At 33.6% G+C, this 12,817-nt stretch overlaps 3 protein-coding genes across 23 annotated transcripts in view; 1 reads left to right on the top strand and 2 right to left on the bottom strand.

Moving 5' to 3' along the window:
- The window catches only part of LOC128234555 (molybdenum cofactor sulfurase-like), a 59,025-nt gene extending 52,816 nt beyond the window's left edge, over positions 1–6,209 (bottom strand). Inside the window, 1 exon segment of the mRNA XM_052948832.1 lies at positions 6,117–6,209. Coding sequence (XP_052804792.1) covers positions 6,117–6,171 — 55 coding nt within the window. The 5' untranslated portion in view covers positions 6,172–6,209.
- On the bottom strand, positions 939–5,469 carry LOC128234554 (uncharacterized). Its single transcript, XM_052948831.1, has 5 exons — positions 4,811–5,469; positions 4,412–4,508; positions 2,963–4,207; positions 2,656–2,751; positions 939–1,658 (listed from the first exon to the last, which is right to left on the bottom strand). The coding sequence occupies exons 3-5, from the start codon at positions 4,205–4,207 to the stop codon at positions 954–956; spliced, it is 2,046 nt and encodes a 681-aa protein (XP_052804791.1). The 5' UTR covers positions 4,412–4,508; positions 4,811–5,469; the 3' UTR covers positions 939–953.
- Positions 6,210–6,489: 280 nt separating the features above from the next.
- The window catches only part of LOC128236078 (poly(rC)-binding protein 3-like), a 123,655-nt gene continuing 117,327 nt past the window's right edge, over positions 6,490–12,817 (top strand). For 19 of the 21 annotated variants that reach the window (XM_052950928.1, XM_052950925.1, XM_052950926.1 and 16 more), the window contains exon 1: positions 6,490–6,620. The gene's annotated coding sequence lies outside the window, so the exon portion shown is untranslated. Of the gene's footprint in view, positions 6,621–6,704; positions 6,859–12,817 lie in introns of those variants that run through there. The other 2 variants (XM_052950905.1, XM_052950903.1) reach the window with 2 other exon arrangements.

Raw genomic sequence — 12,817 nt, 5'->3', positions numbered from 1 at the left:
AAAGCTGAATATTGCATGCCTTCAGACATCAGTATGCATGGTTGAACAGCATAATCTGAGGGTCTGCTGGATAAAGGGCTTGGTTCACGAAAGGTAAAAAATGGCCCCATCTGTAATGTGCTTGATTCCCGTGAATTTTGGTAGAACAACCAATGGCAGTTAAAGAATGAAATGTAATATGATGATTCTATCAACATTTCGGTTGCCATGGCAACATATCAATCAAGGGGTATTTTCCAGTTAAAATATATAAATGACAATACCCTGAACATGAATGATGATATATTTTACTTCTAAAGCATTATTGCAACATATATAAAAAAAATGTTATATACCTGATTTCTGTACTTAATTCAATTAAGAATTAGGATGTTACCATGGATACAATTGCAGTAAAATCATTCTTTATATATGTTAAATTAATCAAATATGTAATTTTATATTGATATTTTGCATTGATATATGATAAATTGTTACTTCAGATAAAGTGATAATATTTCATGTCATTTTCAACATAGCTGTATGATGGTTGCTATGGTAACAATGGAACAATATGAATTTACAGTTCATATATGGATTTTTGTGAGTATGACAAAAGCTGTTGTAATACATGTTTTAAAAATTTGTTCCATAGTTTTCATTTTACTCTGTGTAAATATAATTATATAAACAACAAATTAAAGCATTTGAATTATATTGGTAATGAATATTTAGAGTACCTTTTAGAGAAAACATATTTTAAAGTTCTACATCATTAAAAATGACAAGCTAACTGGACATAAAAACAACTTAACAATTCCCAATATGGACTTTGTATAGTCTTTTCATATAAATTACCATTAAGCATTTCTGATGCAAAATAACAACTGTTGAAACATGAACACTAAGTCATAAAGTTTATCCTTCAAAAGAACATTAGCATATGTTTTTTGGCTGTTTAAATGCTGCGCCATTTAATCGCTGTCCGAGTCTGAACTATCAACTGTTGGTGGAACAACACTAGCATCATCAACATATTCACTCCAGTCACGAACACCAAGAGCACCCAAAAATCTGTGCTTTCCATAACCCAAGTACCAAATCACTGCTGCACAGTGTGCACACATTCCAACTATCCTTGAACCAGATCTACATTTGCAATACCAACCAAGAATTTCATAATTGTTGAATTTAATCCAAAGATTGTATTGTTTCGCCGAGACATGACGACTTTGTAAACGCACACGAATTAGCCCACTTCTTTCTTTGTGTACACGAATGTCTTCATCGCCCTCAAGGTGTTCTTGGATGTATCCAGGGCAAAGCTTCAACTGATAGACACCACATGTGAGGGTCCGTAGTATGTCCTCAGTGAGCCGAGGGAAGTCTTCAAGATCAGTGTCAGAAACTGGAACCCACACGGCTCGACTTTTGTCGAGATTGCTCTCCTCAATCTCAGTTTTCAGAGAGTTCTCTTGAGTTGCTAACTGCAGCATATGTTGTGCGAGTCTGTCATCATCAGAGCATGAAGATGAAAGTGGCGGAAGATATTTGTTGCAAACGGCACAAATTATTTGCACAAAGTCGCCAATAAATGGAACCTGGCTGTTAGGTAATACTCTGTCTAAGTATTTCCATCTCTTGAGCCGTGCGTTGGCAGACTCAACCACCCATCTGATCTGAAGTTTAAAAGTATGTTTTTAAAAGGGCTATACACTGTATGATGAAATAGCGAAATAAAAAGAAAATTGTCGAAAACTGACTTAAACTTGGTATTGATGTGTACAATGCATTAAAACTAACAGTTTTTTCGTATTTTTCCATTAAAAAAGTTTATTAGGTATGTCTACCTAGTAGAATTCCTCTCTTATGCGTGATTGGCTCTTCTATGTTATCACGTGATATTACCAAGTTAGGTATATGTCTTAAATATTCAAACCATATAGCGTAAACATTCGTAGCACAGTGGATACAACACTGGACTGCAATTTTGGCGACCCCGGTTCGAACCCGGTGTCCGACTCAATTTTTTTTTACATTTTGTTTATTATTTTTTTACAATTATGATATCAAAGAGTGCAACATTTCATTAAATAATTGTCCTGAGATTCGATACTGAAAAAACTTTTTTTGGTGCCAATCTGGTGTATAGTCCCTTTAAAAACATTTAATATGAGAACATTTTGTCAACAAGGCGATGACTGACTGGTTTATCTGTGAGGGTGCAGCTTTAAAGCTGCACCTTCACAGATTAATAAGTTTTTTTAAATTATTGTCTCAGAATCAGCTGATTTTGGCATGAATGCCTTCAATTGGGCCATATAACTTACAATGTAACAGATCTCAATTGTTTGGAAAGCGGATTTTTTTTAAAGCTTTAGTAAAGTATTTAACCTCATTTTTCAAACTTAAATATGAAAAACTGGGATCTGATTTTTTGTCAGCAGTATCTCTACTTTCGCGACATTAACTCAAAAATTGGCTCAATTAAAATAAAATAAAAAAATAAATAAAAAAGAAGTTGTCAAAACGGTCAATCTGTAAGAGTGCAGCTTTAATATATATCATACCATATTTATTAGAAGTGTCATTATGGTGCTGGACTTGGACCTTACTTACGATTATAAAGCATGTGCAATGAATTTGGATCCTGAAATAATAAAAGAAGATTGATACCTTCGTGACAAGCCTGCTAGTGTTGGCGACCTCGGTTTGGAACTGGGTCTCGCCTTTTGGCAAAAATGAAGGCATCTTTGACTGTATTCCCAGATCCTAAAAAAAGATATGTATGTTTAATAAACATTATATTGATTATTTATATTATTAAAGAAATATAAACTTTTGCTGCTCATTATATGAAATGGAAATCATAGATTCAAAGGGCAAATAACATAACTTTTTTTTTCTTTCCTATAGATATATCTTTTTAAACAAAATATCATAATGAAAACTATTGATAAATATGTTGATACATCTGCCCTACCTCTAATAGCTGCAGGGAATCCCTAAACCCTCTGTCCACCACAAATATGTCACCAGGATGGACATACGATTTGATATCCTCAACGTTTGTATTGATGATATGGTTGAGGATTTTTGCATCATTGTTCTTTCCATCAGACAGGTAAGGGCCAAGTACAGACATGTAATGGCCACTTGTTGTTACAATCACCATTGGCTTAACAAGTGGCCTCCCCTTGTGCATGCTGTATGACCTGCGTTGGAAATGATGGTTTTGGCTTTTTTGGATATATATGTATGTTCCATCCAACACTAAAATCAGACGTGAACTGTCTCCAGCTTCATCAACAAACAACGATCGGGCGAGTTGGCGTGTGTGTTGATTAATTACTTTTTGCCTTGAAATATGGTTAAATCCTAAATTGAGACGTACAAAGTTTTCCTTTAAAGTTTGTCTTGTTGTAGCGATTGCTCTTCGAACACTTGATTTGGAAATACCAAATATAATTGACAGAATAGTATTTGAAAGTCCTGATTTTAATTTAAAGAAAAAAATTCCGACTGTTGTGAGAATATCTCTGACAGGGGTGTTACGGATATGTCCCTCCACACCAGCACAAATATCCCGAATGGCCTCCTTGTTAAGTCCGGTGAGATCAACATATTCCTCATTGTTCAGCGTGTTGAAGTCAAATCGTTTTTGGGTCTTGTTACATGATGCCCTCAACTTGTTCAATAGTTCCAACACAGTTGCACGGTTTACAAATGCAGATTCAGATGCCTTGACAGATTGGAGGGCTTCATCTTTTATTTGGGATTCATCCATGTGGACCGGACAGCATCTTGTGCCACTTTTGATGATTACATTCCGCTGAACAAAAGCTGTGAATCTTGCCTCTGATGGCACAACTATAAGCTTGGGTCCAGGTCTCTTACAAATAAAGCACCGTGAATGAGATTTGGGTGTTGAGGGGATATTCAGTCTAACGGATGGAGGGCTAGCAAATGAGGTTTTCTTTGATACTGGAGGTTGATATTCCTCATTGTCACTTTGGTCAATGAGTTTATTATCGAAATTTTCAACAGGTGATAGCTTGTAAAAGTGCTTTATACGGCATTTGTTGCAGAGTACATCCGTGTCCTTCAATTCAATTGGCAGGCGCTTAAGTATCAGTTGCTTAAGTTCTGAATTTATTTTACGTCTATTTTTTGGATTTGTCCGTGTTTTACATACAACACACTGGAATGGAAGCCGTACTCCTGGCATCTGAAATATTACGGATGAATGTATATTTTATCATGCAATAAAAACAGCAAAAAAATATTTTTTTTAAATTGTTTTTAATTATCTGTTTCACTCCTATTGTAAAAATAACAATAATAATAATAACAATGAATGATTCCCCTTGATCATTAACGATATTAAAATTAAAAATGTTTTACAAGTGAAGAATTAAAAAAAAAAAGTTACCCTGGTGTGACTCGAACCACCGTGCTCCGACTTTGAAGTCAGGCGCTCTATCCATTACACCAATACCCCATTGGTACCATGTAGAGTTTATCAGATCCTTAAATTACATTAAAAACGCACTTAATCAGCAATCAAGTGTTATTAATTTCAAAATATATATTTAATGTTGTAATAATCATATTTGTACATTTTCAATACATGTACAGTTTAAATAATTAAAAATATGATCACCTCGTGCGAACAAAATAACTCGTGTTATTAATAGCACACAGCAACAGACGTACTTATATATTTATTCGTTTAAAAAAGGCACATATAACAATTTATGGAGCAAAATCAAAAGGCCAGTAGGTTGAATGATGTTATAGAAGTATTTAATTAAGGTGTTTAAAATATTACCTTATAAACGAAGTGTCTACTTTATTTACATCGTTGTGACATCGAACGCTGCTAACAGACGCTTTTTTCTTTTTACCGCAAAGAAAAATAGTGGGAAATAAAATATGCTATGGAATCGTCATATGTCGGGAGAGTGTTTTTTCGTTGATGTTGTTTTCTTAACTGTTTAAGTATCATTTCTTTGACAATATAATATATGTTTATTTCAAATATACAGCACATGCGTGGAAAACTGCAAACAATTCAAAAGCATAACAATTCCACATGCCTGATTTGCCCTCCAGAAAAAGTTAAAATCGACCAACGGATGCGATAATTTTCTTTTTTTTAATGTGGCGGCAGCGTTCACCAGTTACGAACTTTTCATATTGCATTTGGGGTGTAGGGCAGAGGTTGTTGTAAAAATATTATGACTGGTGAGAAATGCCGCCACATTCAAAATCTAAAAAAACGCCACAAACACGGCACAAAAACGACCATTTTGGTAAAAGTATGGTTTCTTTAGGCTGAAATTATTAACGCAAAAACACAATATTTTTAAAAAATATATATATAGCAAGAACACATGATAATTATTCTTTGTAAAAACAGTGAAAATGATGCTGGGATGGGAAATTTACAATATGGTGAAAACCGGTGCCATTCATGTACTTTCGTGAACCAAGCCCGTTGTCGGGTATACTGTGTGTATAACAGAACCCCGTACAATCCAAATGGCCATACAAATGGTACGCAAATACATGTACCAACAAGTTCACTCAGCTATGTACGGTTCCAGCAGACCTGCTCTTAAAAATTGTATTGAAGAGAGTGAACAGATATTTTCTTTCAGCCCTACAGTAAGCAAGGCCCATTAAACGCATTCCTACACCTGACATTGAGTATTTCTTGAAAGCCTTAGTTGACTTTGAAGATATTCTAATAAAGATCTTCCGCAAGGTACACGGCATGATTGGATTAAATAACTGTTGCTATGGGCAACTTCCTCAGGGAACGGCCTCTGAAAAGCCCTTGAACAACAATGGGGGAAGAAGTAGGTCACCCCCTCCCCTTCTCAATGTAAATATGAAATTTTATTACAGTTTCATCCACAATATCAAAATCATATAAAACATGTGGTAATTCATAAATCTTCAAAGAATGATAAGTGACTGATAGTGGTACAATGTTCTAAAAACTATATAACATGCATCACTTTTCGGTGATACAAAGTTCAAGAATTAGACTGATTATTCAGTTATTTTATCAATTTCTTAAATATTCTTATTTATTAATGCAGAGTTCAAACATGTTAAACGAATATTACCATTTAATGACGGAAATTCGTGTCTTCTGTCAAACGCACCCTTCATAATACTCATTTCCCTCAATTTCTGTCTTGACAAATGTAGAACATGGGCGCTGCCATTTTGTTTGGTCACATGATCACGGTTTCAACTTTAACCCCGTGTTGGGCATTATTTACATAGAATCCTTCCGCAAACCGAAATAAATATTTTATATTTTTACCACTTTAAGACAATGACAGACCTTGATAGGCATATCAATCACATTTCATCTTATTCTTGATGTGTTTATTTAATTGTTTTGTATCACAAACACGATCATATTTGAACCCGATCTGTATATTGTGGAACTACCTTTTGTGCGGTAAGACAATGCGAAGTTGTTATTAGGCTGCTTCATTGACGGAAACCTCGTTCTCCAAGCTCGCACGTTAGAATATTTATTTTTCCTTTGGCTGTCACTTTGTGTATGTGATATTACCTGCCTGTTCTAATTTTATACAGAACCCTTGCTAGATTCCCAGGTATGTTATTCACTTTTCCATTGTAGCTTGTCACCTTTCACAATTAAACTTCTTTTTATGTTCGATGCTCTTTCGTAAATTCGCCTGTGTTGAAAGCAGTACTCGTAGAACATAGCATATTTCTGTTAAAGCGCTACTTGCCACCTTTTCCTCATTACTGCTTTCTTATGTGTAGAATTTGTTGCTTCAAAATAACAAAAGGATTTATAGACTAATTGGTTCAAAAGTCAATGGAAAGGTAAATTTATTATACTAATTGGTAATTAGAATTTAATTGCCAATTAGTAAAAATTAAATTATAATATTTGTCATTTCGCAAAAATAATATAGATCACTGCCCATTATGAGGTAACATTGAACAGATTTTTTTGTATGTTCTAAATGGGATGTATAAATTTATTTAATAAGCATTTATTATTTTAAATAAATAATAATAAAAAAATAAGTATACAAAATTGAAAATTATTGAAAAAAATATTTTATTTTAAAATGATGCAATAATTCATTTGTTCAATGTTTACTTTTACCTATATTCATAGTTATGTTCTGCATGCTTTTTAGCAACAAAATGCCAAATTTGTTCCCTTGTACTGTAACGGTCTCATTCATGTCAACATCGAGCTTTGTCATAATCCTCCCATCTCAATTCACCTGTGACATTTATATAGTGACAATCCCTGACCAAGACGACCTAGTTGCTTTTGGGAGCTGCCCCTGTCCATTGTCCGTTCCGTCATTTCTTTAGAATTCCCTATTGTTATTTATCCCTGTAAATATTGATTTATATCCCATCCAACTACACAGATCCCCGCCACCCCCTTGTATACACCTTCCCTGTAAATTTCCCTGCAAGCGAAGGAGACGGGTACCTTAAAAGTGTAGTTTTCACCTATGAAATAGATTTGATAGTATGAAAAATGGATTGTATAAAACCTGTGGAATTCTTGTGAAAAGGAGAAAAACAGCGTGAAGATAAATTCAACTTGGATTATTACTGCAACGATGGATGCCGAGTGACAACTTGTGTACATCGATGGTTGTCACTAGGAGCAAAGTGTGACAAATTAGCAGTGAACCATTTGCGTATAAAGTTGAATTATGTGAATTTTCGTTTTCGCATCACGGGAATTTGACAATGAGAAAGAATAGTTGACAAAAAAACCAAGGTAACTGCTGTATCATTTCCATGGTCAATTGACCGCAACATTGACTATGAAGTTATGTAATACTTGTGTATCCATAAAAGGCCTGAAGTGACAATATACCACCTTCTGTAATTGGTTGTTGCCTCAATTATTGCATAAATAATGAACTTTTATGGCATACACCAATTACAAGACCAGACTCAATTAAGTAGTGCTGTAACTCTTTATATTTTACTGCAATTATTATGTTTTCCATTGTATTTATGTTCATAACAATTTTTACAAATATGTACATTACAATGTTGTTTTTATTAGCTGTACTTTTTTTTCAAATCATGGAATTGTGATAGCCTTGGTGTCGGGCCTAAAAAGCACCTTTGGTTCGGGTTATCTGCCCCTCCTTCGAAATAGTTGACCCAACTGTTTTAAAAGTCTATTGGTAAAAAAAAAATGTGGTAATAAGTTTTTGTTTTAATATGTAAACCTTTAAAGCTTTAAAGCTTTAAACAGAATATTTCTTTAATTTAATTCCCGAATGATGACAATAACATTCTTCCATCGGCCTAATAAAAAAGAAAAAGAAAAAACATACCTACCCTACCTCTTATTGAAAAGGATGAAATCAATTTTTGTGTGTGCCAAAGCCCTTACCATGGCCATTGATAAAAAATGTATAAGATATACAACTGAAACTTGGTATATACCTGTTGCAAGTGACAATACACATGTAAAGCAGACAATAACTCTGGCTGAGATCATTGTAAAGTTATGCCCCTTGTTTGACTGAAGAAAACAGACAGGCATTGACATTTGCTCCTCAGCATTTTTGTTTTAAATAAAGTTAGTCATTCAACAAGAGCTTTTGTTTCTGAGGTTATATGTTTTCTTGATCATTATACTGCCATCTGTTTTTGCAATAATGGAGCCCAGATTTTTATCCAACATAAACAAGTGAAGTGTGAATTGTATAGAATGCATGATTTATCATTTTCATCACAAAATACTGAAGTTTTCTTATTATAATGTAACTTCATTGCTAAAATTAGGTGTGTGCAACAAAGAATATGACAGTCAAAGATGAGCTGGCACCTATTTCTCAAATGTTATTATTAATAATTACCTTTAACGGGATCAATCAAGCTTTGCTCACTATTTTTGTGTTGGTGTACGTTATCTCCAATTGAAGAGTTTTGAGGCTTAGAAAAGAAATTAATTTGAAGATAATCATGATAAACTTATTAAACTACATGTTTTGGTCTATAAAATCAAGTTTATGCAAGAATTTAGCTAAATAAGTATAATACTTAACTTATTACACTGTTTTTCAATAATTTAGATATTTTGAGAAATTGGGGCCATAACTGTACATACCTTAGTAGTATGTATGACGGTTATTTCTAGTTTAATAATCAAGATTATAACATAAACACAAAAAACTCAGATTATTGAATGTTTCTACAGAAATTTTGACATCATAATGGACATTTAGTTAACTTACATTCATTGTCCCGGAAAACTCTATTTAATATTAATATCAATCATTTACATGAAATAAAGAAAAGGTTTATTCTTCAGCATTCTAAACAACGTTGTACTTCTAGAAAAATGAATCCTGGTGGAATCTGAGGAAAAACTTCAGTGGTTATCGCTTCCACCCATGCATAGTTTGTGTATCATAGATAAGTCTAGAAAACAATGTGTATATGATGGCTGTATCTGAAGGCAATTAAGATTTTTCTCATTTATCATATGAAAAAGAATTATGAGTCTGATGCAGCATGCGTTTGATATTCACAAATGATATTCAATTTTAGAGAAGGTATAAACAGGTTTGGAAAAAGTAATTTTATGATGCTTAATGTTTTGTCTAAAATAAAATTTTGATATGTGATACAAATATTTTATTTCAGACTCTTTTCTCCCAAATAGCTCAAGAACTTTCCATTATAACTTCTACTTATTCCATGTGATATTAATGCGATGTTATAGGTTTTATATTCGTAGGAACACAGGAACTCATTATAAAACATATATTTTAATTGAAATGATTTTATGGGCATGTCTTTCATTAAATTTTTTTACAATTCTAATGAAATATTAACGAGTTTGCATGATGTAAAGAATATGATATTAAGAATAGGCCTCCTAATGTTCCATAATTGTGAGCACCAAACAGACTTTGGTTGGTAAAAAATTTGATTATGATTATTACAGACAGATTACTACCTAAGTGCATGCTTATAGTATTTTCAATAATTGTTCCTGTGCACCAACTCATTGCAAATCATGTGTAAGGCTTGGATTAATAATTCAAAAACAAAGCTTAAAATTTCTTCTTGCCTACCTTTAGAAAACAATTCATCTTGGAATGAATTTCCTTGCTGAAAGTGAAGAGCTTGTTGGAAGTCTACTAGGATTTCTAGATTTAATAATTCTCTTGGAAAAAAGCAAAGAAGGTATCAATAAACGGTACACACCACCCCAGGGCTGATGCAGATCTTGGCTGGCATTAATAACTATTATTGGTATAAGAAAATCAGAGACTTGCCTTTGGATTTTTATCAGTGATAGACAGAATAGTTTGTAAAACTGTTTCAGAATTTAAATGTTTAACCTCAGAGGTAATTGTTTTCTCCCTTTTGTACAGATTTCAATATATGATAGTAGGAGAGCTCGGGTACAAGCTGTGGGTTGAAGAGTATTCAGAGATAAAATTGGTTCCGAATACATTGTCATATTTTTTTACATAATTAAAAAGGGTTGTGTTTCCATATAATTGTGAAGCCTATGGCTCACATAAAGCCAGTATTCCCAACACCATTTGACCTGCTGTTCAGAAATGGCAGTTTTTGCTTCCAGTGGTCATTAAAAACCAACAACTAAGACTAGGAGGGTTTGTTCCACTAATTTCTTGTCCTTGTTTCTAGGAACAGTTTCTGGCTTTCCCAACATAAACACATCAAGATAAACGACTGGCTGGTCATTCTGTGTTTGCTTGAGGTGCTGATTTATGATGGCTTTGCCAGCTCTGGGCAATGTCTGTAGATTTTACACACACATTCAACAGGCATACTGATAATAACTCTCACTGTATGGGGTTTTGTGTTCCTTGCAGGTGTCCAAAGTTGGTACTTTTTCTTTTTTTCGGGTCTTGCATTCAAAGACGGGTCAATCTTTTGAAGAACAAGGCAGGTGAAGATGCAGTGAAGCCCTTGGTCACTCAGGCGATGAACATGTCATACTCGATGTTGCCCTTTTTTACACATTGCAGACACAATTTGGAGATTTGTGTGAGGAACAGGATTAGTGTTGGCTCAGTCTAAACACTTAGATGATATTGAATGCCTATCAAATTGTTTTTAGATGGCTGTGTGTTATCAAATACTTGCTTGAACGTGATTTACCTAGTAAAGGAGATTATTATCAGTAGTCTATATCATGGTTGGGGCTAGTCTGTGAAGGAAGCCCTCTATATTTTATAATTGTTTGGCACCTAAGGGCATTTACCTTATGATATAATTATTTCATCTTTTGCCTCAAAGGTAACCTAGATAGAATAATCAATTCATAACCAATATATCAGTGATAATTAGCAACAGTTAAGTCTTGTTTTCTTCCAGTTCAAGAGAAGAAAAATACCCCAGAAAAATGCACCAAGAGTTTGGCTGTTATTTCCTGTGCAATCTGCGTCAGAGGTCATAATCAGACATATATATTTCTTGATGTAAGAATGTAAAAAAGGTGTAGGTTATGCAACTCAAAGACCTCGGAAGTACCAAACAATCCTTTCCGCGTTAAATGATTGGAATCATATTGAGCAGTGATTTTCTTTCAGCGGGTTATGTATGAAGTACTCATTTTATCCTTCCACAGCTGTTGGCAAAAGACAGCTGTGTATGATTTTCATAAACACCACATTTTATTAGGTATTTTGCATATTTTTCTTCTTTGCCAATTGTTAGAAATTACTTAACTTCAAAATTCACATGGTACAAGGCAAATTGCAGAAGTAAATTTGTTTCAAGTGGTCCTTCAAAGTCTTGATGGCTTATTTAAAACCCTTCTTTGCAACTTTTTAACTAAGCTTTAATAAAAAAGTATTCAAATGCTGAATTAATGTCCATCAATCTCAGAAACGAGAACATTTAAATAGGAAGTTTATGTTACTGTATATATTTCTTTTCCAGTACTTTAAGTTGCTTTTTACTGTTTTAATCATTTTTTTTTCATTTTGTTGCAATTGATATGAATTATTACTTTGTTTTCATTTTGGTTCTACATTTTGATAATAAGGTATTCAAAATATTCACCTGAAACTTGGTATGCATGTTTACAATTACTCATTATGCTTACTATGCAGGTAGTTCCACTAGGCCTAAAATAAATAAGGTTTGTTTCTGGTTATGGGACCGACCCTTATTTATTAACCAGCTACTCAATTCTTTTTAATTGCCCCCCAAAAAAACACTTCCAAAAAAATGAGGTACCAGAAATTCTTTGTCGGAAAATATGGCATTTCATAATTTCACACCAAATTTCCTCCATAAGACAACAAAAATGCCTTATGAAAAAACAACCCCCAAAAAACCTATCTACCGATCCACATTTTTTTTCGGCACGTAACCAGAAACAAACCTTTTTTAGGTCTTTAGATACTACTTGACCATTTATCGCTTGAGTAAAAAGACCAGCATTGCCATCAGCCTGAGGTGCTCTTGTTTCTAATTATTATTATAATTATTTTATTATTGTGTTACGGTTGAGGTGGAATGGTATTGTTTCCTATCTTATTTCTCATCCAAAGAGCATTCAAATAGATCTTGATTCTCAATTGATTTTAGGTTTCCTTCCCAAAAGAGTTATAACAGAAACCATTGGAATCAATATTTAAAATAGAATTGCTACAATTCGTTTAATTAGAGGAAAGAAATTTCACAATGCCATGCAGGACGAGAATAAATATTCGGCAGTTTCGACTTAACTTGTCGGATTTTACCATTATTTCGAGAGGAAATGTGATTAGCGATGTACACTAATTTCTCCAAATGAAAG

The sequence above is a fragment of the Mya arenaria genome, chromosome 5 (assembly GCF_026914265.1).
Source record: "Mya arenaria isolate MELC-2E11 chromosome 5, ASM2691426v1".
NCBI classification, from domain to species: Eukaryota; Metazoa; Mollusca; class Bivalvia; order Myida; family Myidae; genus Mya; species Mya arenaria.
This window is presented reverse-complemented; position numbering and strand designations above follow the sequence as displayed.

Bases quoted from the DNA above. Each gene is read 5' to 3' on its own strand.
- LOC128234554 (XM_052948831.1), bottom strand. From the start codon at position 4,207: ATGCCAGGAGTACGGCTTCCATTCCAGTGTGTTGTATGTAAAACACGG. The intron at 2,752-2,962 runs GTAGGGCAGATG...ATCTTTTTTTAG, and splicing joins ATTCCCTGCAGCTATTAGAG to GATCTGGGAATACAGTCAAA. The intron at 1,659-2,655 runs GTATCAATCTTC...TTTAAACTTCAG, and splicing joins CTAGCAGGCTTGTCACGAAG to ATCAGATGGGTGGTTGAGTC.